The 24,925-nt window shown below is 58.3% G+C and overlaps 1 protein-coding gene across 4 annotated transcripts in view; it reads left to right on the plus strand.

Moving 5' to 3' along the window:
- MYT1L (myelin transcription factor 1 like) overlaps positions 1–24,425 on the plus strand; it is a 133,782-nt gene extending 109,357 nt beyond the window's left edge. For 2 of the 4 annotated variants that reach the window (XM_068974012.1, XM_068974013.1), the window contains exons 18-21: positions 7,510–7,601; positions 18,655–18,758; positions 23,216–23,359; positions 23,665–23,805. In XM_068974012.1, the coding sequence (XP_068830113.1) occupies positions 7,510–7,601; positions 18,655–18,758; positions 23,216–23,359; positions 23,665–23,805 (481 nt within the window). Of the gene's footprint in view, positions 1–7,509; positions 7,602–18,654; positions 18,765–23,215; positions 23,360–23,664; positions 23,806–24,398 lie in introns of those variants that run through there. The other 2 variants (XM_068974014.1, XM_068974015.1) reach the window with 2 other exon arrangements.
- Positions 24,426–24,925: the final 500 nt, after the last annotated feature.

Raw genomic sequence — 24,925 nt, forward strand, 5'->3', positions numbered from 1 at the left:
CAGGCTGTCTGTCCCATGGTCCTTTATCTCCATCAGCACAGCCCCCAGGTCCCTCCACATTATAGCCTGCACCAGGTCACCTTCCTTTTGAAGGCTGAATCGTGTCCTGTCGCATGTTGGCCTGCAGCTTTCAGCTGTTGAACAAGTTTTCATCTGTTTTATTGTATAGATGAAATGTTGTTCCCTGGTGGTGTGAGAACCGCATTCCTGGCTGGCACACAGCTGAGGCACAAACACGGGCTTAGCAGAGGGTCCTGATGCCTCCTCCTGTGAAGTCCTTGGGCCCGGCCGACTGTCTGGAAGCCACTGGTGGTTCCTCAGACTTTTGAGGCCTGGGTGTGGACAAGCATCCCAGAAAGGCATAGGTAGTGGCTTGAGGTTCAGGCTGTTTATACAGCCCACATGCCACAATAGCACAGCAGCTTTTAGAGCCAGAAGAGGAGACGAAGGTGGAAATCCCTGTTTGGTGCCTTCTCCCCCGCAGGCCATGACCACCCAGTGGGATGAGGAAGGGCCGTAGAGGAGAGGGGGCACCTGCCCTGGCTTCCGGGTCCCAGGACTCCCACTCGCCCTGCTCTCCTCTTCAGGGAAGTGACCACACCGACACGCCCCCTGAGTGCCATGCCCCCATCTGCTGCGAAGTCGTTTCCATTCATTTCTTCCATATAAGGATGCGGGGGACCTCCTCCTACCCCCTTTCTCCTCAGTAGAGCCTCTGTGAAGCTCTAGGAAGTGCTCACTCCATCGTTAGGACTGGCTGAGTCAACAGCTGCAGCTGAGATGAGCAGCAAGACCTGGGAGTAAGTGTAGCCTCTCAGGAGCAAAGGAGGGCATTCTTGGAAGGGGCAGCTGGATGTGAGCTTTATCTGAAGGAAAGAAGCCAGGCAATGGAAAGAATTAAAGGCACAGGGCAGTCACAGGGACTTGACGGGCCAGATCTTGAGACGCAGACTGACCACGGCACCAGGATCTCACCAGACACGTGACGAGGTGCCTGGAATGGTTCCAGATCAGATTCCAGGATCAGGGTCAGAGGTGTCAGGGGAAGGGCCGGAGAGAGGACACCCTGGCAGGGTCTCACCGGCCTCCGGGGGGTGGGGACGATGGCTCAGCTGACTGGAAAGGCCCCCCAGCCTGAGTGGGGGTGTCAGGACTATGGAAACTGTGGAGCCTCCTATGCAGGGGAGACAGAGGCCAGGAGGGAGGGCTGGGGAGGGGGTTTCTGTAACTGTGGAACTGCTCTGTGTGCGAGTGTGCTGGCCACACTCTGCTCTCACTTCAGTCTCATTCCACTTTACGTCGAGTAGGAAGATTCTCCAAAATTAAAGCTCTAATCCTAACAAATAAATACATAAGTGATCTTAGAAGTAAGTCGTCTCTCACTGGGCTTCATCTAAATAATTTTTTAAAAAATTACCTCCCAGACCCTCTTAAACCTCTTCCCACCTGGACCACATGACCTAACTTATTTGTTTTCAGTTCCTCTACAGTCCTTTATAAATGAAGAGATCGCCTTTTTTAGGATATTTATTGTGCTTGATGTTTCCCAAGAGAACTGTAAAAATGTCACCATAGTGAGTGACTTCTATGAGTTATTTTTGTAATCAACCTTTTCCTTTAATGTAAATGTGAGCTGGATACGCAGCCTTAAGAATCACTCCAAAGACTGGAGGTTCCTTTCTTGCTCACAGGACAGAACAAGATGAGGGGACAGCAGAGGTCTCAGTCACCTTCAGCACCTTCTTCAAGGGTGGTCTTCATTCCACAGCCCAAGACGATGAGAATGCGGAGGATCCCCCTGGGAGTCAGGAAACACGGATTACTTCCTTCTTACCCCACGGGTGGAACCTGGTCCACAGCATTGCCTAGTGCAAGGGATGCTGGGAAATGTAGTCTGCATGGGATGCTGGGAAGTGCAGTCCACGTGGGATGCTTGTGAGTCCAAGGAGAAGAGAGCCTTTATGCACCTGCCTTTCTGTGATGTGGAAAAGCCGTAGTTTTTGTTTTTTGGGGTGTTTTTTTAACCACAATTTATGTCAACAAGCAGCCACAGCTCCCTGAGGTCTGCATAGTTCCATTTCAGAGATGCCAGTAAGGAGAAAGCTGGACAACCAAGGACTATCTGGGCTCTTTGTCCGTGGACCACCGGCATCTCAGTCTGTCTGTCTGTATATCTGCAAGACCAAGGCCAAGGCTGCCGCAGGGCAGGCACAAAAGAAGCCTGGTGCCGTGGGATGGACCCCAGGGAGACGGAGTGAAGGGGGCAGACCTCTTCCTGCTGAGCCATCCCACGGGAGGAGTGCCCACTGCCCTTGGCCTCGGCGGATGGGTCGCTATCTGCCCAGGAGCGTGGACGTGGGCTCCCTCTCAGGTTGAGACCATGGCCACACTCCCCCAAACCCCACGTGTGGACATGGGACACTGAAGCAGCCCCAGGGTTCCTGGCTCGAGACCGGCTGGAGGAAAACCCGGACTTCACAGCATCGCAGCCCCTGCGCGCTGGTCTGGCCACAGTCCAGCCCTGCACCCGCTCCTACTGGGCTCTTGTCCAGCCCCTGGACACTTGCCTCTCCCCAGGGCCATCACACACCTCTTCCTGCCTTCTCCAAACCTCGGCTCGCACTGCCTCCTGGCAGCGGGGTGGAGAGAATGGAAGGCGTGGCAGGGCCTCCAGTCTGGCTGGTAGATTTCTATTTGAGGAAAGGACGTTGGAATCATGGCAGCTCACTTACGAGAGGAGACGCCTCCATTCTGGATTCTCTGAGATCTGCAGGAGGTGAAGGGGGCGGAGGGTCCCAGGCCTCTGGAGGAAAGATGCTGCGGGTGTGGAGATCGTCTCCCTGGAGCAGACCCCTGTGCTGACTCACCGTGATTGCGGTACTCCTCTGGGGGAACCAGCCAGGCCCCCGTTTCACGCTGCAATCAGAGTCTGCCTCCTTGGGAGGAGAGAAGGAAGCCAACAGGCCCTGTTCTCTGGGGCAGGCCTCACACCGGGCACCTCGGCCCATCCCCTGTCCACCCACCTTGCACTGGCCGCTGCCCCTGCAAGCTCCTCAGATGTATGAACTCTTTTACTCCAACCTCCACATTTCAGTACTTCTGAGAAAGCACTAAGAAGGGAAAAACTCAGATCCCACATCTGTTCCAAACCGCGAATCCCACAGGGCCCGTGAATGTTAGCAGCTGGGTCACAGCGCCGGCCTCCTGGGCCCGAGACCACATGGGCTGGGGGCAGCTCCTGCGGAGATGCCACCACGCTTGGTGCTTTCAGACTTCCTCCTCCGGAAGCGTGTGCACGTCCATCCACCCGCCGCCACTCCGTTTGCAGGCCCAGGGTCCTGGACGTGCGAGGCTGCTGGGCCCACGGCTGATGCTCGGTCAGCACGACGCAAGAGCCGAGGCTCCCCAGTGCTTGGTTGAGTCCATGCAGGCCCACATGTGCGCAGCGCATGGGTGGGGGCTCCCACCTGGGACGGCGTGGGGCTGAGCAGCACCCAGGATGCCCTGCAGGCCCCATCCGAACCCCAGTTCCCTTGCTGAAGCTCCGTGGCCCTGAGTCCTCCGGGCTCACCCTCTGCTGCCCTCAGCACCTGCCTGCTGGGTCCCCACTCTGGGAAGCCACTCTGAGCAGCCCTCGTGGGCAGCCAGGGGCCCAGCTGGGTGAGGACCTGCCCAGCCACGCTTGTCACCCCCTGCCAGGAGCCCAGGCCCCGTGCACTCTCACCTGCTCCTGCAGCACCTCTGCTCTACGTCCTCAGTGTTGGGGGCCCCCTGCACTCTCACCTGCTCCCCGAGAGGTGCCAGTGCCCCTGAACTCATGGCAAGAAAAAACCACACTCACAGAACAGCGAACAGTTTTCATATCTGAAAACAGAAATAGTATAGCAAAATGGGAAATGCGGATGAGGAGCCCAGGACTGGTGAACAGATATGATGGTGTCGATTTCCTACACTGCCTGACACACACCACGACCTACTGTGTTCCGGTGTTAAGGCAACAGTTTGTCGTCTCGGTGTCAGAGGTCAGAGGTCAGAGTTCGCGACCCGGGCGGGCTGCGGTGGGGGGAGGGCAGTTTGGGGCACCGCCTCGTCTCTGCCCTCTGTCACACATCCTTCTTCTGTGTCCGGGTCCAAACACCCCTCTTTTCTCTCGTGAGGTCACAGGACAACCCCCCCACCCCTCCAGCACCATGTCACCTTGATTCAAGGGTGCCTCACAGGCCAGTTTCCCACTGGGTCCTGTCAGTTCTGGACTCAGGGCATCAGTGTCCTCTGGGGACATGACCACCCACAGCAATGATTTACACTGGACTGATCCCTGAGCTTCTGATCCCTGAGCCCCCTCCCCACAGGGGCACCAGCCACGCCTTCGTAAACAAGCATCACTCTCGGCCACGCCAGTGGGACACTTGCCCAAGGGAAGAGTGCTGGAGCCCCTTCGTGAGCAGCGCGGTCCCCACGCTGCCAGGGAAAGCTCACCTGATCCTCCGAAGGCCATACTGTGGGCGGTCTGACTCCACACCTGCCCTCAGGCTCCACAGCAACTCCGGGCAAACAGTGGGTCAGAGCGGCAGTTCTCTCCAGGAGTGTGTGCAAGCCCCTCAATTCCCCGTCCTTGGAGAGAAGGCCCCAGCAATCCTGTTATAGCTGCTGCCCAGGCCCCCAGACCCTCACAAACAGCTGATTCCCCCGTGATGCCATCAAGACGCACGGGGGGAGGGGCACCGAGCCGGGGAAACACTGTGATTGCAGAGCCTGCCACTCTCCCGTCTTGCCCGCAGCCCCCTGCTAATTAACACCTGTGACTGGGACACCCCAACTGCCCTGAGGCCCAGGTGTCTGGGTGCAGAGCCTGCTGTTCCAACACTGCCCTCTCTCCAAGGCTCAGGGCACACATTTGGCACCAAATGGTTTGGGAGAAACTCAAGAATATTTTGGGGGAAAAACTCCAGCTCTGCGTCATGGACTGAGAAAGGGCTGCAAGGACAGCCCTTCACACTGAAATGGGAGCAGATCAGACAAGTGAGGGGAGGCAGGGATTCTCTGGGGGTCAGAGGACAGCCTGTGCCCCCATACCCGCCCTGAGGTCCCAGGAAGCCAATTCAAAGCCGGCTGCTCCGCGGGCATGACATGCGCCCTTGCCAACGCCGGTGCCTCGTGCCTGCCTGCCGAGCCGCACTCCCATCCCCCCAGTGCACAGGTGGCGCGGCCCAGAGTTACCTCGCGAAGGCGGCGCTAGCGTGGGAGCCGTGTGCTGTGTCCTCACGGGGGCTTTAGCAGCAATGGTGAAGTCACAAACGGTGGCACAAATGAGGTACCAGAACTGCAAACCCGCCTTTCCCGACAGAGACTGAGGCGGGGCCTTGCACCAGGCCAGGGCCCACGGTTCCCAATTCCCAGCCACTCTGGGCCGTGAGCAAACCTCGAAGCAATACCACCCCACTGCCCTGTGTCTCTCTAACCACCGCCCCACCCTGGGAATGTTATGTACTGAGCTATTTTCATGGCGACATCCTCCTGAAGGGAGTTCCTCTGGTGGGCGGGGGTGGGGCGGGCTGGGGGTTGTTGTTCCGCTGCTCAGCTGTGTCTTGTTCTTTGCGACCCTGTGGACTGCAGCACAGTGGGGGTGAATCCTGATAAAATGCCGGGCCCCCATCCCCTCCGTCCCCTCTGAAGCCCTGGCAGCGTTTGCCCAGAGCCCTCCCTGGAGTTCCTGGTGGAGCCGCAGCCAGTCTGGGGCCCAAGTGCGGGCCCTGGGGCAGAGACCAGTTAACTCCTTGCTGCTGGAATCTGGATCCTGGTCCTTTCTGGGCCCCTCCAGGAGAAGTGTGGCTTTCATCAGCGATGTCTCCTTAAGGGCTGCTGGGTCTCCCCCCGCCAGGACTCCACCCCCATCGCACTGAGACCCCCAGAGTCGCCCCAGCAGGCCCCACTGCGTGGGCTTGGCCCTGAGACCCCTGGACCAGCTGGGACCCTGGCACCCGGTGAGGTTGGCGCGAGTGGCCGCTAGATGGCACTGCGCCCTCGCCGGGGACCCAGCCACCCAACACCCAAGCTGAGGCTGCCTACCCAGGGCACTTCCGAATTTGGGCCGCGCTGGGCTGCAGTCACAGGGTCGGAATGGGAGCAGCACAGAGCGGGCTTGTGTGCACAGAGCACGTCCATCTCTGGGCCTCTGTCTCCTAATTTAGTTCCCAGCTCCGGCTGCAGGGCGCCGTTAGCTTGTCACTTCCGGCTGGCGCTTCACTTAACTGGAAACTAGGAGACACTGCTGCAGACTGAAAGCTAATTCTGATGCTCTGCGTGGGTCCAGGAGCCCCTGTGTGAGACCGTTTGCAGGTCATCCTGCTGCTGGGCTGACGGACGCCTGGAGACACTGCGGCCCTCCCTGGCTTCCGTGTGGCTGGGCCGCCTCCTTTCTGTCCACCCTCGCTCTGTCCACCGCTCCCTCTGACCACTCGGTGTTCAGGTGGGAGGGTTGAAGTGGACGCTCACCCTCAGCACACAGCTTTCAATCCATGAGCATCCCGGAGCCCCTGCCTGGGGACACGCTGGCCTCCGATCAATGGGCCTGGGGCTGATGGTCCCAGGGGTGCAAACAGGAAGCAACCTATTTGTCCCGCCACTCCTTTCCCTGTGGATCTAGAAGCTTCCTGAGCGAGTCTGGGGCCCATCGAGGTTCCAGGAGAAGCGGCAGGCAGGGCAGTCACCCAACCTCCGGGGGGAGAACCCTGTACAGTCGTCAGAGACAAGCGTCCCCTCGAACCCGCAACTGGGAACTTCCTTATTGTATGAAGACCTGTCCCCCCTACCAAACACCTGCCGAAAGCATATCGGGAAAGTGTTAGAGAAGGCGTCAGAGGAGGCGTCCGGAAGCTCACTGAGCCGAGGCAGACGTGTGGCCTAGTGACCCCATGCTCCGCCCCTGGGTGGGGTGGCCCTCAGCATGGGCCCAGAAAGTAAGAAATGGGGAGAGGCTTCCCGCAGAGACACAGCTCAGACCCGGGGCCCAGCCCAGGGTGCAGAGCACGCAGGGGACCTGGGCGTGCGCGTGAGGAGACAGCCCACAGGTGTTCACAGCACGCGGCTGGGAGGCCGACCCTGAATTTCTCCCAGTAACTGTGGGGAGGGGACCTGCTGAGTCAGCATGAGTCTGGGGCTCCTCACTCCCTCTTTCACTTCGGTACGTTTTGCAACCAGCCCTTGTGCAGGTTTGAGTCTTTCCGTAAGGAAGTTTTTAAAGAAGGGGGTTCCTCCGTAAGAGTTCCGGAAACCCTAAAGGCGGACGCGGCCTGAAGGGGCTGCTCTGCCTCCCCGGAGCCCGGCGGCCAGACCTCGGCCCGGCCATGCCGTGGCCCTGGTCTCCGAGCCAGCCCGAGCTCCCTGGTCCCCGCCGTGCCTGCCCGCGTCCCGGCTGGTGTCCCCTCTGCCAGGCAGGGCCCCGGGCTGCTCTCCCTGCTGCTGGGGTCCCCAGCGCGTGACTCACGCCGTCTCCTGTCTCGCCCCCAGCTTGTCGGGATGCCCGCGGGCCACGTCCGCCATGAAGAAGGCGAAGCTGTCGGGAGAGCAGATGCTGACCATCCGGCAGCGGGCCAGCAACGGTAACAGCGCCCCCACCCGGCCTCCCCCATCTTCCTGCCCCAGCCCCTCGTGCAGGGGGGGCTCTGGTCACTCCCGCGTGTCCAGAGCCAGTCCACGGGGGGCGGCCTCCCAGGGAGCCAAGTCAGGGGTCCCCCGGCCACATGCAGCCTGCCCCCACCCCACTGTCCTCTGGGGCCCAGCCTTGCGCCTGTCTGTCCGTGCACACAGCCCTCCTCCAGATGCTCCCCTGCAGGGGCACAGCGGCGCAGGCGGGAAGCCCGGGCGCACGCCAGGGCACCAGCCCAGTCCCGGTCTATCCTTGCGGCCCCCAGATTCCACAGCGGTGGGTTCGCCTGCAGAACACTCAAGGCTGTGTTCTGACCCCCAGTCAGCCTTCTGGGCACTTCCAGGCCCCTGGGGCGTGGGTGTGGGCGCGGGCGGGGGCGGGGGGAGCCCCCTGGTCAGTTTCCCGTGGGGCCCCCTCTCGGCCTCCTCCCACAGGGGGTCCCTGATCAGGGCCCTCTTCCCGCGCGGCCCCTGGGCGCTGTGTGTTCCCGGTTTGTGTGTTGTCCTCTTAGAGACATCACGGTTTAAGAGGCACCAGGCAGGGCTGTGGTGCCACCTGGGGTCCTGGGCACGAGGAGGCCGTGACAGGCCTCCGTCTTAAGCCCCGTCTTAGGGCTGCTGGCCCTAGGGTTTCCAGTGTTAACAGATCAGCACATGCGTTAAACAAGGACGTCTCTGCAACAAACACACAGACGGATGTGCTGACCACAGCCCGGTGGCCCAGGCTCAAGGGGGTTGACCACGCGTGTCCCAGGGAGGGCCGGTCCTCGGCCGCCGGGCAGTGCTTGTGTGTGATCCCGGGCACTGAGGTTCTGTGCTCATTGGTGAGCAGAGCTCAGCGCGACTGCGATCGGGAGTCCGCAAAGTGACCCGTGAGAGCCTCCCCTTCCAGACTCCTTGGGGGGACTCTGGGGAGCGGGGCTCGGGCAGAGCAGGTTTTCCGTGGGAGTCGTGCATCCGGGCTCTGGGCAAGGCGCCTCCCTGACTCTGTGTCCCCAGAGGCGCGGCCACCCTGGGCTAGAGGCCTGGGCGCATCACAGGAGCCCGGCCCCCAGGACAGGGCGGCAGTGGAGCCCGGCCCCTCCTCCTCCACTTCCTGGGCTGGGGTCCACGCAGACCAGGATCCAGCCCTGCCTCATGCTGGCCTGATGGGGCTGGGAGCCCTAGCCACCATCTGGAAGCTGCCGGCACTCACTGGACATTCATTTTCGGTTCTGAGGATGGCTCAAGGGGCGCAGAGACAATGGTCCTCAACATGGGCCCCATCACCCACCAGGAAGGCAGCCAGGGCCACGATGCCTCACCTGAAGTCTTGGTCCCATGAGGCCCACGTCTGTTCAAGGCGGCTGCAGGCTCGAGACGCAGGACCAGCTGGACAGGAGCCTTCAGACCAGCCCACCAGCCTGACGGAGCCGGTCTAGAGACTCCAAGGTCACCAACATCCCGTCTCACTCAGCCGTCGAGGGGCACATTGCCCCAAGGAAAGCCGCATCCACTGAGCTCTTTCCGAAATGTTTAGCACGACATCCCACCTGCAGACGCCCCTGGAGCTGAAGCAGAAATTCTTCTGCAAACTGACGCGAGCCCGCACCCGCTTCCGACTCCGATAGATGGAGCAGGGCAGACACAGCGAGGAGCGGGGTGAGCAGGTCTGCACACCGCAGGAGGAGCCTCCCGCCGGGAGGGCGGCCGGAGCTTGGGGAGGCCCCGGCTGGCGTCTCTCCTGTGGGACGTCTGACCCTCGGAATCCTCCTTCCGTGTCGGCCAAGCGCAGCTGGGAACCAGAAAGGGGGGGTGCCACGTGGGCGAGGAGCCCAGGCTTCATCTGGCTGGACGCCCAACTCCAGGCCCAGCCCAGGTCAACGGGGCCGCCCTCAGGGGTCGCCATCGGCTCATCTCTGCATGCGAGCTCAGCTCCGTGACTCCAGATTTCGGAACGTGTCTTCCTGCTGTAGGTTCTGTCACACGCTTGCCCACAGACAAGGACCTTGGGAGCCCAGGTCACCTGGAGATGAAGCTGCAGAGTCAGGTCAAACCCGGGTCTCCCCAAGCCCAGTCCGTGCCGAGCCCGGCCTGACAGTCCGCTCTCTCCACACCTGTCGGGGCGCCTTTTCTGCCAGGACTAGAGGCATTTCTTACTGAACCCAGAGCTGAGCACATCACTCTGCAGATAAATGGCCTCATCCCTGTGTGTCTGACCCAAGGGCAGGACTCAGGAGATTCTTTGGGGGCTAGGGGTCAGTGGTCACTGCCCACGTCAGCCACACCTGCCCTCCGCAGTTGAAGGCATGGCCCTCGCGGTGTGTGAGGAAGAGACAACCTCTCACTCTCTTCTCTTGAGCATCCGGAGGGTATGCCTTGTCCAAGGTCACTCCGTGGCCAGGCCTGCCCAAAGCCCCGGGCTGGCTCGGGCCAGCAGCTCTGTCCTCAGTCCAGGCGTTCCCCCACCCCAGGCGTTCATCTGAACGGGAAGGAGCACGTCTGAAGGTCCCAAAGCCTCTTTCCGGTTCTAAAATCCAGTGTTCCCTCTTTCCTTCTGAAGTTTAGAGAAGAGGCTGCTCCGGCCTCGTCCCCCAAAGCCCCTCATTGTTCTGAGTGACCCCGTGTTGTCTCTGAGTAGCTGGAGCCCCGCACAGTTATCGGGGTCTCCTCTGGGACCCCCCGCACATTCACTGAGGGCCTGTGAGCCTCCCTCCCGGGAGCTGTGCGGCAGGGGCTTTGGTTTTCCTGTTGTTTGGCGTGGTTTTGGGCAAGCGTTCAGGAGAGAAGGTGGAGGAGGGCCTGGCAACCCACTCTAGCACCCCTGCCTGGAGAATCCCCACTGAGCCTGGAGGGCTACAGTCCTTGGGGTCGCAGCGTCGGACACGACTGAGCGTCTGACGCACGCTGTCAGGAGGGAGGGAAACGAAAGAACTGCCCCCTCCCCTCGTGTCTGCTGTCGGGGGCGCTGGGCTGAGGGAAGGGCCCCCTCCCCTGCCCGCAGCTCTGTCCGGGGATGTTGTGCACTGATCCATTCAACTCATCAACAGCCCGAGCCTGACGTTCCCCATTACCTAGAAGGAAAAGGAAGCTCAGAGGGGTGAGGGGGGACGCAAAGGCAGGCCACCTGGGAGGGAACCAGAGGCGGCTCACCGCCGGCCAGGGCCCCGCTCTACCCGGGAGGGCTGAGGGGACCTGGCCCTCTCTCCCCTCCGGGAGGGGGCTTCGAAGCGGGGCTCTCATGCCCTGGGGGTTCTCAGGGGTGACCTGGGCTCTGAGGGGTGACCTGGGCTCTGAGGGGCGACCTGGGGCTCTGAGGGGGGACCTGGGCTCTGAGGGGCGACTGGGCTCTGAGGGGCGACCTGGGGCTCTGAGGGGCGACCTGGGCTCTGAGGGGCGACCTGGCCTCTCAGGGGCGACCTGGGCTCTGCGGGGTGACCTGGGCTCTGAGGGGTGACCTGGGGCTCTGAGGGGTGACCTGGGCTCTGAGGGGTGACCTGGGCCTCTCAGGGGCGACCTGGGCTCTGAGGGGTGACCTGGGGCTCTGAGAGTGACCTGGGCTCTGAGGGGCGACCTGGGGCTCTGAAGGGCGACCTGGGCTCTGAGGGGCGACCTGGCCTCTCAGGGGCGACCTGGGCTCTGCGGGGTGACCTGGGCTCTGAGGGGTGACCTGGGGCTCTGAGGGGTGACCTGGGCTCTGAGGGGTGACCTGGGCTCTGAGAGGTGACCTGGGGCTCTGAGGGGTGACCTGGGCTCTGAGGGGTGACCTGGGGCTCTGAGAGTGACCTGGGCTCTGAGAGTGACCTGGGCTCTGAGGGGCGACCTGGGGCTCTGAGGGGCGACCTGGGCTCTGAGGGGCGACCTGGCCTCTCAGGGGCGACCTGGGCTCTGCGGGGTGACCTGGGCTCTGAGGGGTGACCTGGGGCTCTGAGGGGTGACCTGGGCTCTGAGGGGTGACCTGGGCTCTGAGAGGTGACCTGGGGCTCTGAGGGGTGACCTGGGCTCTGAGGGGTGACCTGGGCTCTCAGGGGTGACCTGGGGCTCTGAGAGGTGACCTGGGCTCTGAGGGGCTACCTGGGGCTCTGAGGGGTGACCTGAGGCTCTGAGGGGCAACCTGGGCCTCTCAGGGGTGACCTGGGCCTCTCAGGGGTGACCTGGGCTCTGAGAGTGACCTGGGCTCTGAGGGGCGACCTGGGGCTCTGAGGGGCGACCTGGGCTCTGAGGGGCAACCTGGGCTCTGAGGGGCGACCTGGCCTCTCAGGGGCGACCTGGGCTCTGTGGGGTGACCTGGGCTCTGAGGGGCTACCTGGGCCTCTCAGGGGTGACCTGGGCTCTGAGGGGTGACCTGGGGCTCTGATAGTGACCTGGGCTCTGAGAGTGACCTGGGCTCTGAGGGGCGACCTGGGGCTCTGAGGGGCGACCTGGGCTCTGAGGGGTGACCTGGGGCTCTGAGAGTGACCTGGGCTCTGAGGGGCGACCTGGGGCTCTGAGGGGCGACCTGGGCTCTGAGGGGCGACCTGGGGCTCTGAGGGGTGACCTGGGCTCTGAGGGGCGACCTGGCCTCTCAGGGGCGACCTGGGCTCTGAGGGGTGACCTGGGCCTCTCAGGGGTGACCTGGGCTCTGAGGGTGACCTGGGCTCTGAGGGGTGACCTGGGGCTCTGAGGGGTGACCTGAGGCTCTGAGGGGCGACCTGGGCCTCTCAGGGGTGACCTGGGCCTCTCAGGGGTGACCTGGGCTCTGAGGGGTGACCTGGGGCTCTGAGAGTGACCTGGGCTCTGAGAGTGACCTGGGCTCTGAGGGGCGACCTAGGCCTCTCAGGGGTGACCTGGGCTCTGAGGGTGACCTGAGCTCTGAGGAGTGACCTGGGCTCTGAGGGGAGACCTGGGGCTCTGAGGGTTGACCTGGGCTCTGAGGGGTGACCTAGGCCTCTTAGGGTTGACCTGGGCCTCTCAGGGGTGACCTGGGCTCTGAGGGTGACCTGGGCTCTGAGGAGTGACCTGGGCTCTGAGAGGTGACCTGGGCTCTGAGGGTTGACCTGGGCTCTGAGGGGTGACCTAGGCCTCTCAGGGTTGACCTGGGCCTCTCAGGGGTGACCTGGGCTCTGAGGGTGACCTGAGGTCTGAGGAGTGACCTGGGCTCTGAGAGGTGACCTGGGCTCTGAGGGGAGACCTGGGGCTCTGAGGGTTGACCTGGGCTCTGAGGGGTGACCTAGGCCTCTCAGGGTTGACCTGGGCCTCTCAGGGGTGACCTGGGCTCTGAGGGTGACCTGGGCTCTGAGGAGTGACCTGGGCTCTGAGCGGTGACCTGGGCTCTGAGGGGTGACCTGGGGCTCTGAGGGTTGACCTGGGCTCTGAGGGGTGACCTAGGCCTCTCAGGGGTGACCTGGGCCTCTCAGGGGTGACCTGGGCTCTGAGGGTGACCTGGGCTCTGAGGAGTGACCTGGGCTCTGAGAGATGACCTGGGCTCTGAGGGGTGACCTGGGGCTCTGAGGGTTGACCTGGGCTCTGAGGGGTGACCTAGGCCTCTTAGGGGTGACCTGGGCCTCTCAGAGGTGACCTGGGCTCTGAGGGTGACCTGGGCTCTGAGGGGCGACCTGGGGCTCTGAGGGGCGACCTGGGCTCTGAGGGGTGACCTGGGGCTCTGAGAGGTGACCTGGGCTCTGAGGGGCTACCTGGGGCTCTGAGGGGTGACCTGAGGCTCTGAGGGGCAACCTGGGCCTCTCAGGGGTGACCTGGGCCTCTCAGGGGTGACCTGGGCTCTGAGGGTGACCTGGGGCTCTGAGGGGCGACCTGGGCTCTGAGGGGCGACCTGGGCTCTGAGGGGTGATCTGGGGCTCTGAGGGGAGACCTGGGCTCTCGGGGGGTGACCTGGGGCACACTCCCATGGAGGGCCTTGGGAACTTCCCTACCAGACCCTCAAATTCGCCCTGACTCTCCAGAATCTGACAGACTGAGAACCCACCGGTCATGGGCCTGCCCTTCCCCCTACCGCAGTCCCCACTGTCAGCTAAGACAGGACTCACCTGGACGGAAGCGCTCCTGAATGCTGGGCTCCTGAGGGCGCATCCGGGAGGCAGAGGGCAGGGGACGGGGGAGCAGGGCTGAGCTCAAGCGGAGAGAGGGAGGCAGCCTGCTCTGCGCAGTGCACCCGCACGCCCGCCCACCCTCTCTTCCATCCACCGTCCACCGTCCATACGCTTACTAACCTCCTAGACCGAAACTCAGAGGCACGAGGGCTGTCTCCATGGGGGCCCAGGCTAGTGTTCTTATTGGATTTAAAGTGAAGATGACCTCCATTGGAAGGTTGATCTGATGTGCAAATTGTTTTGATAATGAAACCTGATTTGCCACTTAATTTACACAGTAGATTGTTTTCATAAATTAAACACTTGACTCAAGGGTTTGATGGAAATATACTGAAGATACTCTGCAACATACCATTTTCTAGAAATATCTACATTTTTGACAACTATTTAACGTCACAAGAGAAAGCTTTAGGTGACGATTTTAGGGCTTGTGAGGAAGAGGTCGTTTGTTAATTTTTTAATTCAAAGTATTGAAGCCCACTGCACTAGAGCAGATGCAAGATTTTCCCTTTCAGCTAATTTTTTAGCTCCCATGACCGGGTCAGCAGGACAAAACCAGTTTGCTCTACTTTGCAGCCAGAGCAGAGACGTGCCTGCAGAGGCCTGGTGCTGGTGGGCCACTCGGACGGCAGCATCTGGCGCTTTTCTTTGGCCCCTGTCTGGCAAGTCTCACTGAAGGTCAGGCATCTGACACACAGTTGATTTCTTAGAGCCACTGTGTCTGACAGGGACCATTTGTGATGCAAGCATTTGGGGTTTTGAGGGATTAAGGAGAGTAGTCATCACCGGACTGGTAAGTAGCAGATATGGATTCAGATTCCAGGTCTGTCTGTCGTGTTTGGAAAGCCAGCCTTAAACCCCAGACTGCTAACCCTCTCATCAGGGCAGCTCAGAAACGCCTCCAGACTTCAGGACGTCTACTGGTCACATGATCTCTGTCCCCTGCGTAGACGCTGTTTTTCCATGAAAGTCGAAGAAAACGTGATAACTGATGGATGCTCTTTGATGAAAGTTCAAAACAGTGAAACAGGCTCCTAAGATTTCACCTATATTCCAGAGAGACCATATTCTCATCTCATAACTTTATCAAAATTCTTCTAGTTCCCTTTTGCCAGAATCTGGCCCCAAGACTCTTTCCTTGGGCTCCAGAATCTCTGCAGATGGCGACTGCAGCCGTGAAATCAAAACACACTTGCTTCTTGGAAGAAAAGCTATGACCAACCTAGACAGCAGAGACATTATTTTGCAGACAAAGGTCCGTCTAGTCAAAGCTATGCTTTTTCCAGTAGTCGTGTATGGATGTGAGAGTTGGACTAGAAAGAAAGCTGAGCACCGAAGAATTATTGCTTTTGAATTGTGGTGTTGGAGAAGACTCTTGAGAGTTCCTTGGACTGCAATGAGATCCAACCAGTTCATCCTAAATGAAATCAGTCCTGAATATTCATTGGAAGGACTGATGCTGAAGCTGAAACTCCAATCCTTTGGCCACCGGATGTGAAGGACTCACTGGAAAAGACTCTGATGCTGGGAAAGATTGAAGGCAGGAGGAGAAGGGGAGGACAGAGGATGAGATGGTTGGATGGCATCACTGACTCAATGGACATGAGTTTGAGTAAACTCCAGGAGTTGGTGATGGACAGGGAGGCCTGGCGTGCTGCAGTCCATGGGGTCTCAAAGAGTCGGACATGACTGAGCTACCAAACTGAGCCCCAAGACAAAAGTGCTGACATGCTGGAGTATCTCACAGGCTTCACTGAATATGAAGTACCATTGATAGAGCATCCTGACAAGCCAATCAGGCAAGTTCAATGGAAACCCGAGGCGTGCTAGTCTCCCTGCCATCCCTGGGTCTTGTAACAGTGTTGTGATCTTCAGACTGCCAGCCCCGACGTGGATTGTTCCACTGACAATCACACTCACACACTCACGACTCAAGGGAAACGTGAATCTCGGATTGGATACAGGCAGATGCATAGCGTGTTTTTCACCCTTCTTATCACTAATTATCCAAACCCTGGTCTCTTAATCAAGCGGCTCTGAGGGTCACAGAGGGTGGTTCCCTGGGACGAGCTCCACCGGCCTCATGTACAGACCCCAGCATCAGGGACCTTCCTGACACGCAGTCACGTCTGCTCACTGACACTCGCGTGTTACATGCAAGTAAAAATCAGACGTTGTATTTTCCCTGTGAGAGAAGACTGCTTCATCTTTACCCATGCATCCTTACCGAGAGGGTCAGAGCTGCTACCTAAGGGGCCTTGGGGAGACGTGCCCCGCAGCAAGCATCAGAGCCTGCCGCAGTGCCTTCAGCCAGTGTGAATCCGAAAGAAGATCGCTAAATCTGCAAAGGCAGCTGGGCCTCAGGGGTCGGGGAATAGAGGCGGATTCTCTGTGATTCTTAGAAAAATGTGATAGCCCGCTCTTCACATGGCTGGTCTTCAGCTGAAGCTGCAAAGCACACCTGGAGAAGAGAAGACTTTAAATTGTCCAAACCTAAAAAACAAGAAGTACAACCTGGAGAGCTTGTCCAAAAGTCTGAACAGAAACCCACTGAGAAAATCTGACCTTCACAGCCCAAAGATCCAGACGGGGTTGTGACGTTTCCGCAGGTTTCATATGAGATGTACTCGCTGCGCCTGGATGGGTAGGGAGTTAGAGGAAGTGAAACTGTTAGTTGCTTGCTCATGTCCGACCCTTTTCAACCCCATGGACTGTAGCCCACCAGGCTCCTCTGTCCATGGAATTCTCCAGGCAGGAATACTGAAGCGGGTAGCCATGCCATTCTCCAGGGGATCTTCCCAACCCGGGGATTGAACCACGGTCTCTTGCATTGCAGGAGGGTTCTTTACCACCTGAGCCGCCAGGGAAGCCCTTTAAGGAACGTAAAGGAAGGCCCTGGCAAACCCTCATTGCGTGGTAAATTAACGCATGGTTTAGCTGCTTTACAAGTCAGGCCTCCTTACGTGGTAAATTAACGCATGGTTTAGCTGCTTTACAAGTCAGGACTCTTAGTCACTTGTCTTGATTGCTTTCATGCATTCTTGCCTTGAGCTGTGCCTGACCTTCCGCCGCAGAAGCGTAACCTTGGCCATGGCCTTGATGGAGACCTCCCGAGGGGCTGCTTTTGCATACGCTAATTCAGCTGACCCTAGCTCCTAATTTTGAGAGATTTCCATAAAGGCCTGGTCACAGATTCAGAGGGGGAAACAGCGGTCCACCGCTGAGAAAGCGTAGACCTCGTTTCAGTACTGGCAGTATCGTCTATTGTGTCCTTGGGCTGCTTTTTGGGAGCATTTGGTGAAAAGGCACATTTCGTTGCTGACCCTCTGGACCCTGAAAGAGGCTGCAGAGAAGCGCCTTGCAGACCTAAGGGGCTGATGAGGGCCATGGACACGGGGTCCCCGGGTCACGGTGGGAGTGTGGCCGAGGGAGGGGGGCGCTCGAGACCATCTCACCCGTGAGGCTGACTTTCCCACCTGAGACAGATCCATGGGAAAAACAGTTGGGAAGGAAGGGTAATTAAAGGGAAATCAAGCTGAGCGCAACGACACGTCCCACCTGATCACATTCACAAGGAAACGTGATGTCCTAGAAGAAATGGGCTCCTCCAGAGGAGGATGTTTTACTCTCGTGAGTCTTTTTTCCCTTCATTTCACTACAAACAGCAGCAAAGACCCGAACCCCCTCTCTCTCTTTTCTCGATTCCTGGGGGCTGGCGCCGGGTGCAGCGTGCGCAGAGTTTCTGGGTTGTCAGAGGCCCTCCGTTTGGGGCAGACTGGACCCCTCTCTGCAAAGCTGGACAGTGGCCCCCAGTCTCCCCCAGTTGCCGGGCGAGTGACGGGAGCGGCCGTCCTGCACCCGTGCCTGCAGGATTTCTGCTCTACCCTGGGGACTCCCAACCACAGGAGACCAGGGCAAGCACCACGAGGGCCAGGGCCTTTCTGACCCCGGCGAAGCCTCGCAGCAGCAGCCGGCTGGGAGACCTGGCCTCTAACGCGCCCCTAAGCATTCCGACGTTCCTCCCTGCAGCCCGCCTGGGCCCCCTCAGGAGCTGGTGCCCACAGTGCCCTCCTGGCCTCCCCGAACTCTGCCCCACAAAGCCCCACAAGCTGGCTCTTCAGATGAGGGTTGTGCCCACCAGTCAGGGTCGGTATTCCGGGAGCTTCTGAGACCACCACCTGGAGCCGGTCCCTGCGCCTCCCACAAGAGCGCCCGCTCAGCACCCGGCAAGTCAGGGCTTCAGTCGTGTGTGTGTGTGTGTGTGTGTGTGTGTGTGTGTGTGTGATGAGTCTCATCTGCAGAACCCCAGCTTGGGGGGGTTGCGCCCTGCTGTCTTCTTTTCAGATACAGCAGCCGCCTGGCTCCTTCTGAGAGTCGGGGGAGAAGGGGGTTGGGGGACAGAGAGGCAGACCACACGCAGAGCAGACAGGTCACGGCCAGAGCCGGGGACACCCATGCCCAGGACACGGGGTGACCGCCGGGTGCAGAGGGGCATACTTGCAGGCTCTGGTGAACCGTCTCAGTTTTCGATGAAGATGAAAACTTTCCGTTTGTGAGGGTCCATGACCTCCAGCTGATTCCCCTGTTTGTAGGTGCCATCACTGTGAGCATGGCAGTGGGGACAAGAAGACCCACAACCCATGACCGTTTCGTTTTCATTCAAGAGTCTGTTTTCCCAGCAAACTGGGCTCCCCGTCTGGAGGAGTGACGGTGCCCCAGTCCTCCCCATGGCGGCCCGGGGCCCATGTCTCTGACCCTCCCATCCTCCCCATGGTGGCCCCGGGCCCAGCGTCTCTGACCCCCTGACCTCCCCACGGTGGCCCCCGGCCCACGTCTCTGACCCCCCTGTCCTCCCCGCAGCGGCCCCGGGCCCAGCATCTCTAACCCCTGTCCTCCCCGCGGCGGCCCCTGGCCCACGTCTCTGACCCTCCCGTCCCTGCAGGCATAGAGAATGATGAGGAAATCAAGCAGCTGGACGAGGAGATCAAGGAGCTGAACGAGTCCAACTCGCAGATGGAGGCTGATATGATCAAGCTCAGAACTCAGGTAACAGTTTCTGAGGCCCCCAATCGAGCCTCCAGGCCCCCAGAGGGCGTGCATCCCCTAGTCTTAGCCCAGTCTTCCTTACTCTTTCACCCTTTTCTTGGTCTTTTATTGAGGCGATTTCAGTGGCAAACTTTGCTGCCCCCGCAAGGCCCCTGGTGGACTAGTGTTCACTTGTGCCGGAGTTTCAGTGAAGCGCGGTTCCCAGCAGTGGGTCCTGAGGGTCTCCTGTCCCTGCAGGGGGAGAGCTCATCCCCTGGAGGCCAAAGCTGGGCCACCCATCCCTGGGCTCCTGGCTCCCCTGTGTCCACGCAGAGTCCCGGCGAGGCTGCTGGGCGGGCCAGGTCCGGTCTCTACTGAGCCCCTGCCGGAGGCCTGAGTCCAGGTGCCTCGTCCTGACCCCATGTGCCCGCAGCGGCCACACAGGACGTGCGCACATCAGGCCACGCGTGTGGCCTGCAAAGGCTGAGCTGAGGCTGCACAGCTGCAGGTCCCGGGCGCCCAGCTCAGCTGACCACAGGGCTGCGCCTCACGAGGCTCCAGGGTGGGACACCCCCGGTGTGGTCACAGGTGACACTGGGGGTCCCCGTCCTGCTTGGACCCCCCTCCCCGTGGCCAGGTCCCCCCTCGCCAGCCGTCCCCTCCCAGTGTAGTCAGAGGTGATACTGGGGTCCCCGTCCTGCATAGACCCCCCCCATGGGTCAGATGGCCCCTCCCCAGCCATCCCCTCCGGGACGCTCACAGCCTTTCTGGGACCCTCCCTACGCATCCAGGGACAGGCTGCTGCTGGTCCTTGCCCCCCGGGGGCACAGCCTCTCCAGGGTGGGAAGGTTGGAGACCCCACCACCTGGCTTTCTGGTGCCCCCACGCCCCGCTGCCCCCACAGCGCCAGTGACACCCAGGAAGGGAGGGGGCCTTGCCGCTGTGCTGTGACCGGAGGTGAAGGCAGAGCTCAGCGGGGTCCCCTGACCACACTGGACACCCAATGATGGTTACGAGGCAAAGGTCGTGGCGCCTGCCACCCCACCCCCAACCTGGGACCCAGACCACCCGAGCCTCACCCTTACCTGTGTTACCTGCGGTTCCATGTGAGCTTTCAGTGCAAAAGCAGGCTCTGGTTCTGCTGCTTCAAAGGCATGAATGTCAGTCTGACCTGCATTTTACTCCTGCAGAGGCTGCGAGAGACCAGGGTCCCTGCAGGGTCCTGGGTACCGAGCTCAGAAGAGCTCAGTGGTCTCTCCATCAGAAGTGCTCAGGACGGGCGCTTCCCTGGGGGTCCAGTGCCAGGACTCGGCATTTCCAAGGCAAGGGGCACAGGTTCAGTCCCTGGTCAGGGAACTAAGAGCCCTAAAGCTTTGTGGCTTAGCAAAAAAAAAAAAAAAAATTCAAGTGTAGAGTTATGTAAACGTTTTGTTTCATCAAATCAGTGATTGCTCAGCTCTGTGTACGTCTCTAACACGTCTCAGCTCTATCCTGAGCCCAGGCGAGAGGTCGTGCACACACGCACACACTGTCCTCAGGTCCTCGTCCCTCCGCTGCAGGAAGCCTGCTGCTCGTCACACAGGTAGACGAGGACACTCCCAATAGCAGGGGGCCTGTCCCCAGGCTGAGGACCTTGAGCTGAGAGCACGGGGCTCCTAACCCACAGGACAGGCTGCCTCCAGCCCCTCCCCGAGCCCCAGGTGCCCCGGACAGAGAGCAGGACCATTCCTCCATCACAGCCAGCCTTGGCCTCTCCCGGGCTGCATGCTGCCAGGCGCCCAGTACCCACGGCTCCTCCCTGCTACTGGGAGCCCCGCGGCAGTGCGGTGAGCCCCTCCACCCCGAGGGGCCAGCCACGGGGGATGCTGACCCCCTGGCAGCACTCTGCCCGCCCCCCGTTCCACCTCTGAGCAGTTCCTGGGGTGCTGGCTTTTCCTCTGAACCCTGCTGGGTCAGAAGCCCAGGACAACGAGTGTCCTTCCACGGGAAATACTCTCACCTAGAGACGTGCCTACTGACAAGTGTTATTGCTCTTGAATCCACAAAGAGCCAGATCTTGCCTGGCAAACCTGGGAAAGCTGAAGTCAGGGACTCCCTCAGACCCCAACTGCTTGGGATCCTTGGATGTGAGCAGGGACATCCTACCTGAGAAATCAGAGTTTAGAGCTGATGAGCAGAGATTCGGATAATTCAGGGCAATCGGTGGTTGCCATTTGGAGGCGCCAGGCTGTGACCTTGGCATACGGCAGACAGTCCTGTTTCCATGCAACCCCTCTGAGGCCAGCTTGGGGACCCACAGAGCCCAGCACACACGCTGTGGCCTCCAGGATCTCCCTGTTTGGTTCTGTCGCTGAGGGTCCCTCACCTCCCTTTGCAGAGCGGGCAGCTCTCCAGCCTGCTGTGCAGTAAGTGAGGACTGGTCGTCTGGCGGCAGGTGGAGGCCAGGAGGCTCCACAGCAATGGTTACGTTCTCTGTGGGAGGTTAGAGGAAGGGAGAGCAGTCAGGAAGCCATGCCAGACCCTTCTCTGAGGTAGGGAGGCAGTGATACCATACAGGCCGCTGAGGACCCCTGCCTCGTGACTACGAAGAGGATCGGTTCTGTCGCTTAGTCACGTCCAACTCTTTGGGATCCCACGGACTGCAGCACGCCAGGCCTTTCTGTCCATCACTAACTCCCGGAGTTTGCTCAGACTCATGTCCATTGAGTCAGTGACGCCATCCAACCATCTCATCCTCTGTCGTCCCCTTTTCCTTCTGCCTTCAATCTTTCCCAGCATCAGGCAGGGTCTTTTCTAATGAGTCAGTTCTTCACATCAGGTGGCCAGAGTATTGGCGTTTCAGCTTCAGCACCAGTCCTTCAGATGATTATTCAGGGCTGATCTCCTTCAGAATGGACTGGTTGGATCTCCTTGCAGTCCAAGGGGCTCTCAAGAGTCTTCTCCAACACCACAGTTCAAAGGCATCAATCCTTCGGCACTCAGCTTTCTTTATAGTCCAACTCTCACATCCATACATGACTCCTGGAAAAACCATAGCCTTGACTAGATGGACCTTTGTTGGCAAAGCAATGTCTCTGCTTTTTAATATTCTGTCTAGGTTGGTCATAGCTTTTCTTCCAAGGAGCAAGCATCTTTTAATTTCATGGCTGCAGTCACCATCTGCAGTGATTTTGGAGCCCCCCAAAAATAAAGTCTCTCACTGTTTCCATTGTTTCCTTATCTGTTTGCCATGAAGTATTGGGACCAGATGCCATGATCTTAGTTTTCTGAATGTTGAGTTTTAAGCCAGCTATTTCACTCTCCTTTTTCACTTTCATCAAGAGGCTCTTTACTTCTTCACTTTCTGCCATAAGGGTGGTGTCATCTGCATATCTGAGGTTATTGATATTTCTCCCGGCAATTTTGATTCCAGCTTGTGCTTCATCCAGCCCAGCATTTCTCATGATGTGCTCTGCATAGAAGTTAAATAAGCAGGGTGACAATATACAGCCTTGACGTACCCCTTTCCCAATTTGGAACTAGTCTGTTGTTCCATGTCTGGTTCTAACTATTGCTTCTTGACCTGCGTACAGATTTCTCAGGAGGCAGGTCAGGTGGTCTGGTATTCCCTTCTCTTGAAGAATTTTCCAGTTTGTTGTGATCCACACAGTCAAAATCTTTGGCGTAGTCAATAAAGCAGTTTTTTTTCTGGAGAGGAGAGTGACTCACAAATGAACCAAGATTTCAGGAGCTCTCTGTGCAGTATTAGCTTCAGCCTTGCACTGCAAGGAGATCCAACCAGTCCATTCTAAAGGAGATCAGCCCTGGGATTTCTTTGGAAAGAATGATGCTAAAGTTGAAACTCCAGTACTTTGGCCACCTCATGCGAAGAGTTGACTCATTGGAAAAGACTCTGATGCTGGGAGGGACTGGGGGCAGGAGGAGAAGGGGATGACAGAGGATGAGATGGCTGGATGGCATCACCAACTCGATGGACGTGAGTCTGAGTGAACTCCAGGAGTTGGTGATGGACAGGGAGGCCTGGCGTCCTGCAATTCATGGGGTCGCAAAGAGTCGGACATGACTGAGTGACTGAACCGAACTGAAGAGGATGTGTTAGCCCCACATCCTAAGATACTAATCCAGATAGATCGTCCTGTCACGCCAGCAGAAAGGCCTGGGTGGCACAAGGCCAGTCCTCACACGATCGTCTGTGCACAGTGGCAAGAAGACCTTTTAAAAACTGCGTGAAAGCTGAGACAGCCTGGGAACCTAGCCCGCCTTCATGCATCGGTTCCTTTTCAGAGAGACCAGCTGTTAGGGTCCAGTTGCCAAGTGCTCGAGTGTGAGGACTCAAAGCGCACGAAGTGACCCCTTCAGCGTCCAGGCCTTCACATGGAAACCTCTGGACTGGAGTGAGGAGGCTGCGCCCCCGCGTGGCCCCCAGGCCTCGCGCTGGGGGCGGCTCGTGTTACATGACCGAGGCCTGTGTGTTTCAGATCACCACCATGGAGTCCAGCCTCAAGACCATCGAGGAGGAGAACAAGGTGATCGAGCAGCAGAACGAGTCGCTCCTGCACGAGCTCGCCAACCTCAGCCAGTCCCTGATCCACAGCCTCGCCAACATCCAGCTGCCGCACATGGTAAGTGACCGGCGCCGGGCGGAGGCCCCCGGGGCCGCGCGCAGCGCTCATCCTAGCGTAGCTGTGTGTCTGTTCTGTCCTCGTGGTTCTCAGACCTTGGATGCTTGCGGTTACCTCCCCCAAGCCGTAACGTGAACCGCTCTGGTGGGGCTGATCGGTAAATCCCCTAAGGCTAAGTTGCTCTGCAAGGCCTTTTAAGTAAGATAAGGACAGTGGCGTTAGGCTGGGATACTATTTTATGCTGATGTGAATATCCTATTAAGAAAATAAAAGTTGCATATGAACTACTATTTAATATCTCGTAGGATCCAATCAATGAACAAAATTTTGATGCATACGTGACTACTTTGACGGACATGTATACAAATCAAGACCGTTATCAGAGCCCAGAAAATAAAGCTCTACTGGAAAATATAAAGCAGGCTGTGAGAGGAATTCAGGTCTGAACAGCTGCTGTAGTGGTGGAATCTTGCTTAAAAACGATGCCTCTTGTTCTTTGCTGCTGTAATTTACCAGAAAGTGTTCTATATTTATTTCTGTTTGAAACAGTGTTATGCTTACAAGACTTCATAATGATTTTCTGTCTTGCTTTAAAGATAGTACCTGCAGAATAGTTTTGGAATACATTCACATTTTTGTACGTTTTCATATAAGCTGACATAGTGTGACATGCCATGTAATGTTTATAGCTGCTGATGTATGCACATTTGGGGGTCTATATATTTCTGAAGAGGTAAGCCGATCAAAATAAATAGAGTGCACATTCTTTTTAATGCTTTAGTGATTAAATGTTTAGTATTTTGAACTGAAATGGACACACACACACACACACACACAAACAGCTCTGAATGATCATTTGGTGGCCCCGCAGCCACTTTTTAGATGTTATCGTTTTGCCTCATGTTGGAGGATCTTACGGAATTTAAGAAATACATTTTGTGTGCATATTGTTTCATAGCAAGAATTGGTTGCAAAAAAATGCTTTATTTTTGAACAATGCTTGGAAATATTATGTGATTTTTTTGTTTGTTTGTTTTAGGAGGATGGTGTATGGTGGGGGCAATAAATGAGGTTTTTTGCATTCCAAGGAAATGGCATATGGATTAACTGTAAGAAATGAGATAAGTAATTTATTGTAAGACAACATCAAGCCATGGAAACTTGGCAGAAGATTCAAAGCAGCTTAAACAGCACTTTTAAATTAACTCCTGAGCGTTGCATGGTGTGACGGTGGGACCTTCAGCTAAGACAGGGGCAGAGTAGAGGTGGACGACCGAAGATTCCTCCTCCTCTCTCGGGCCGCTTTGGAGCAACCTTCTCCTCCCTCCCCGAGGGCTCCTCGCCCTCTGAACCGTCTGTTGCCCAACAGAATCCGTGTGTTTTCCTTTGCGCTCAAAGATCCTTTGAGACTCTCTTTCCCCTTCCACCTTATCCAGTTACCATTCCTGTTGTCGCTGTCGTGAGTTTCCCGTGGGGGATAAAGGCAGACGGCGTGCCAGTCCTCGTGTGACCGGGCTGAGCTGCGGGCCGGCCAGGGTGGGAAAGCGGCTCAGACAAGCGCCCCGC

The sequence above is a fragment of the Capricornis sumatraensis genome, chromosome 6, assembly GCF_032405125.1.
Source record: "Capricornis sumatraensis isolate serow.1 chromosome 6, serow.2, whole genome shotgun sequence".
In the NCBI taxonomy this organism is placed as follows: Eukaryota; Metazoa; Chordata; class Mammalia; order Artiodactyla; family Bovidae; genus Capricornis; species Capricornis sumatraensis.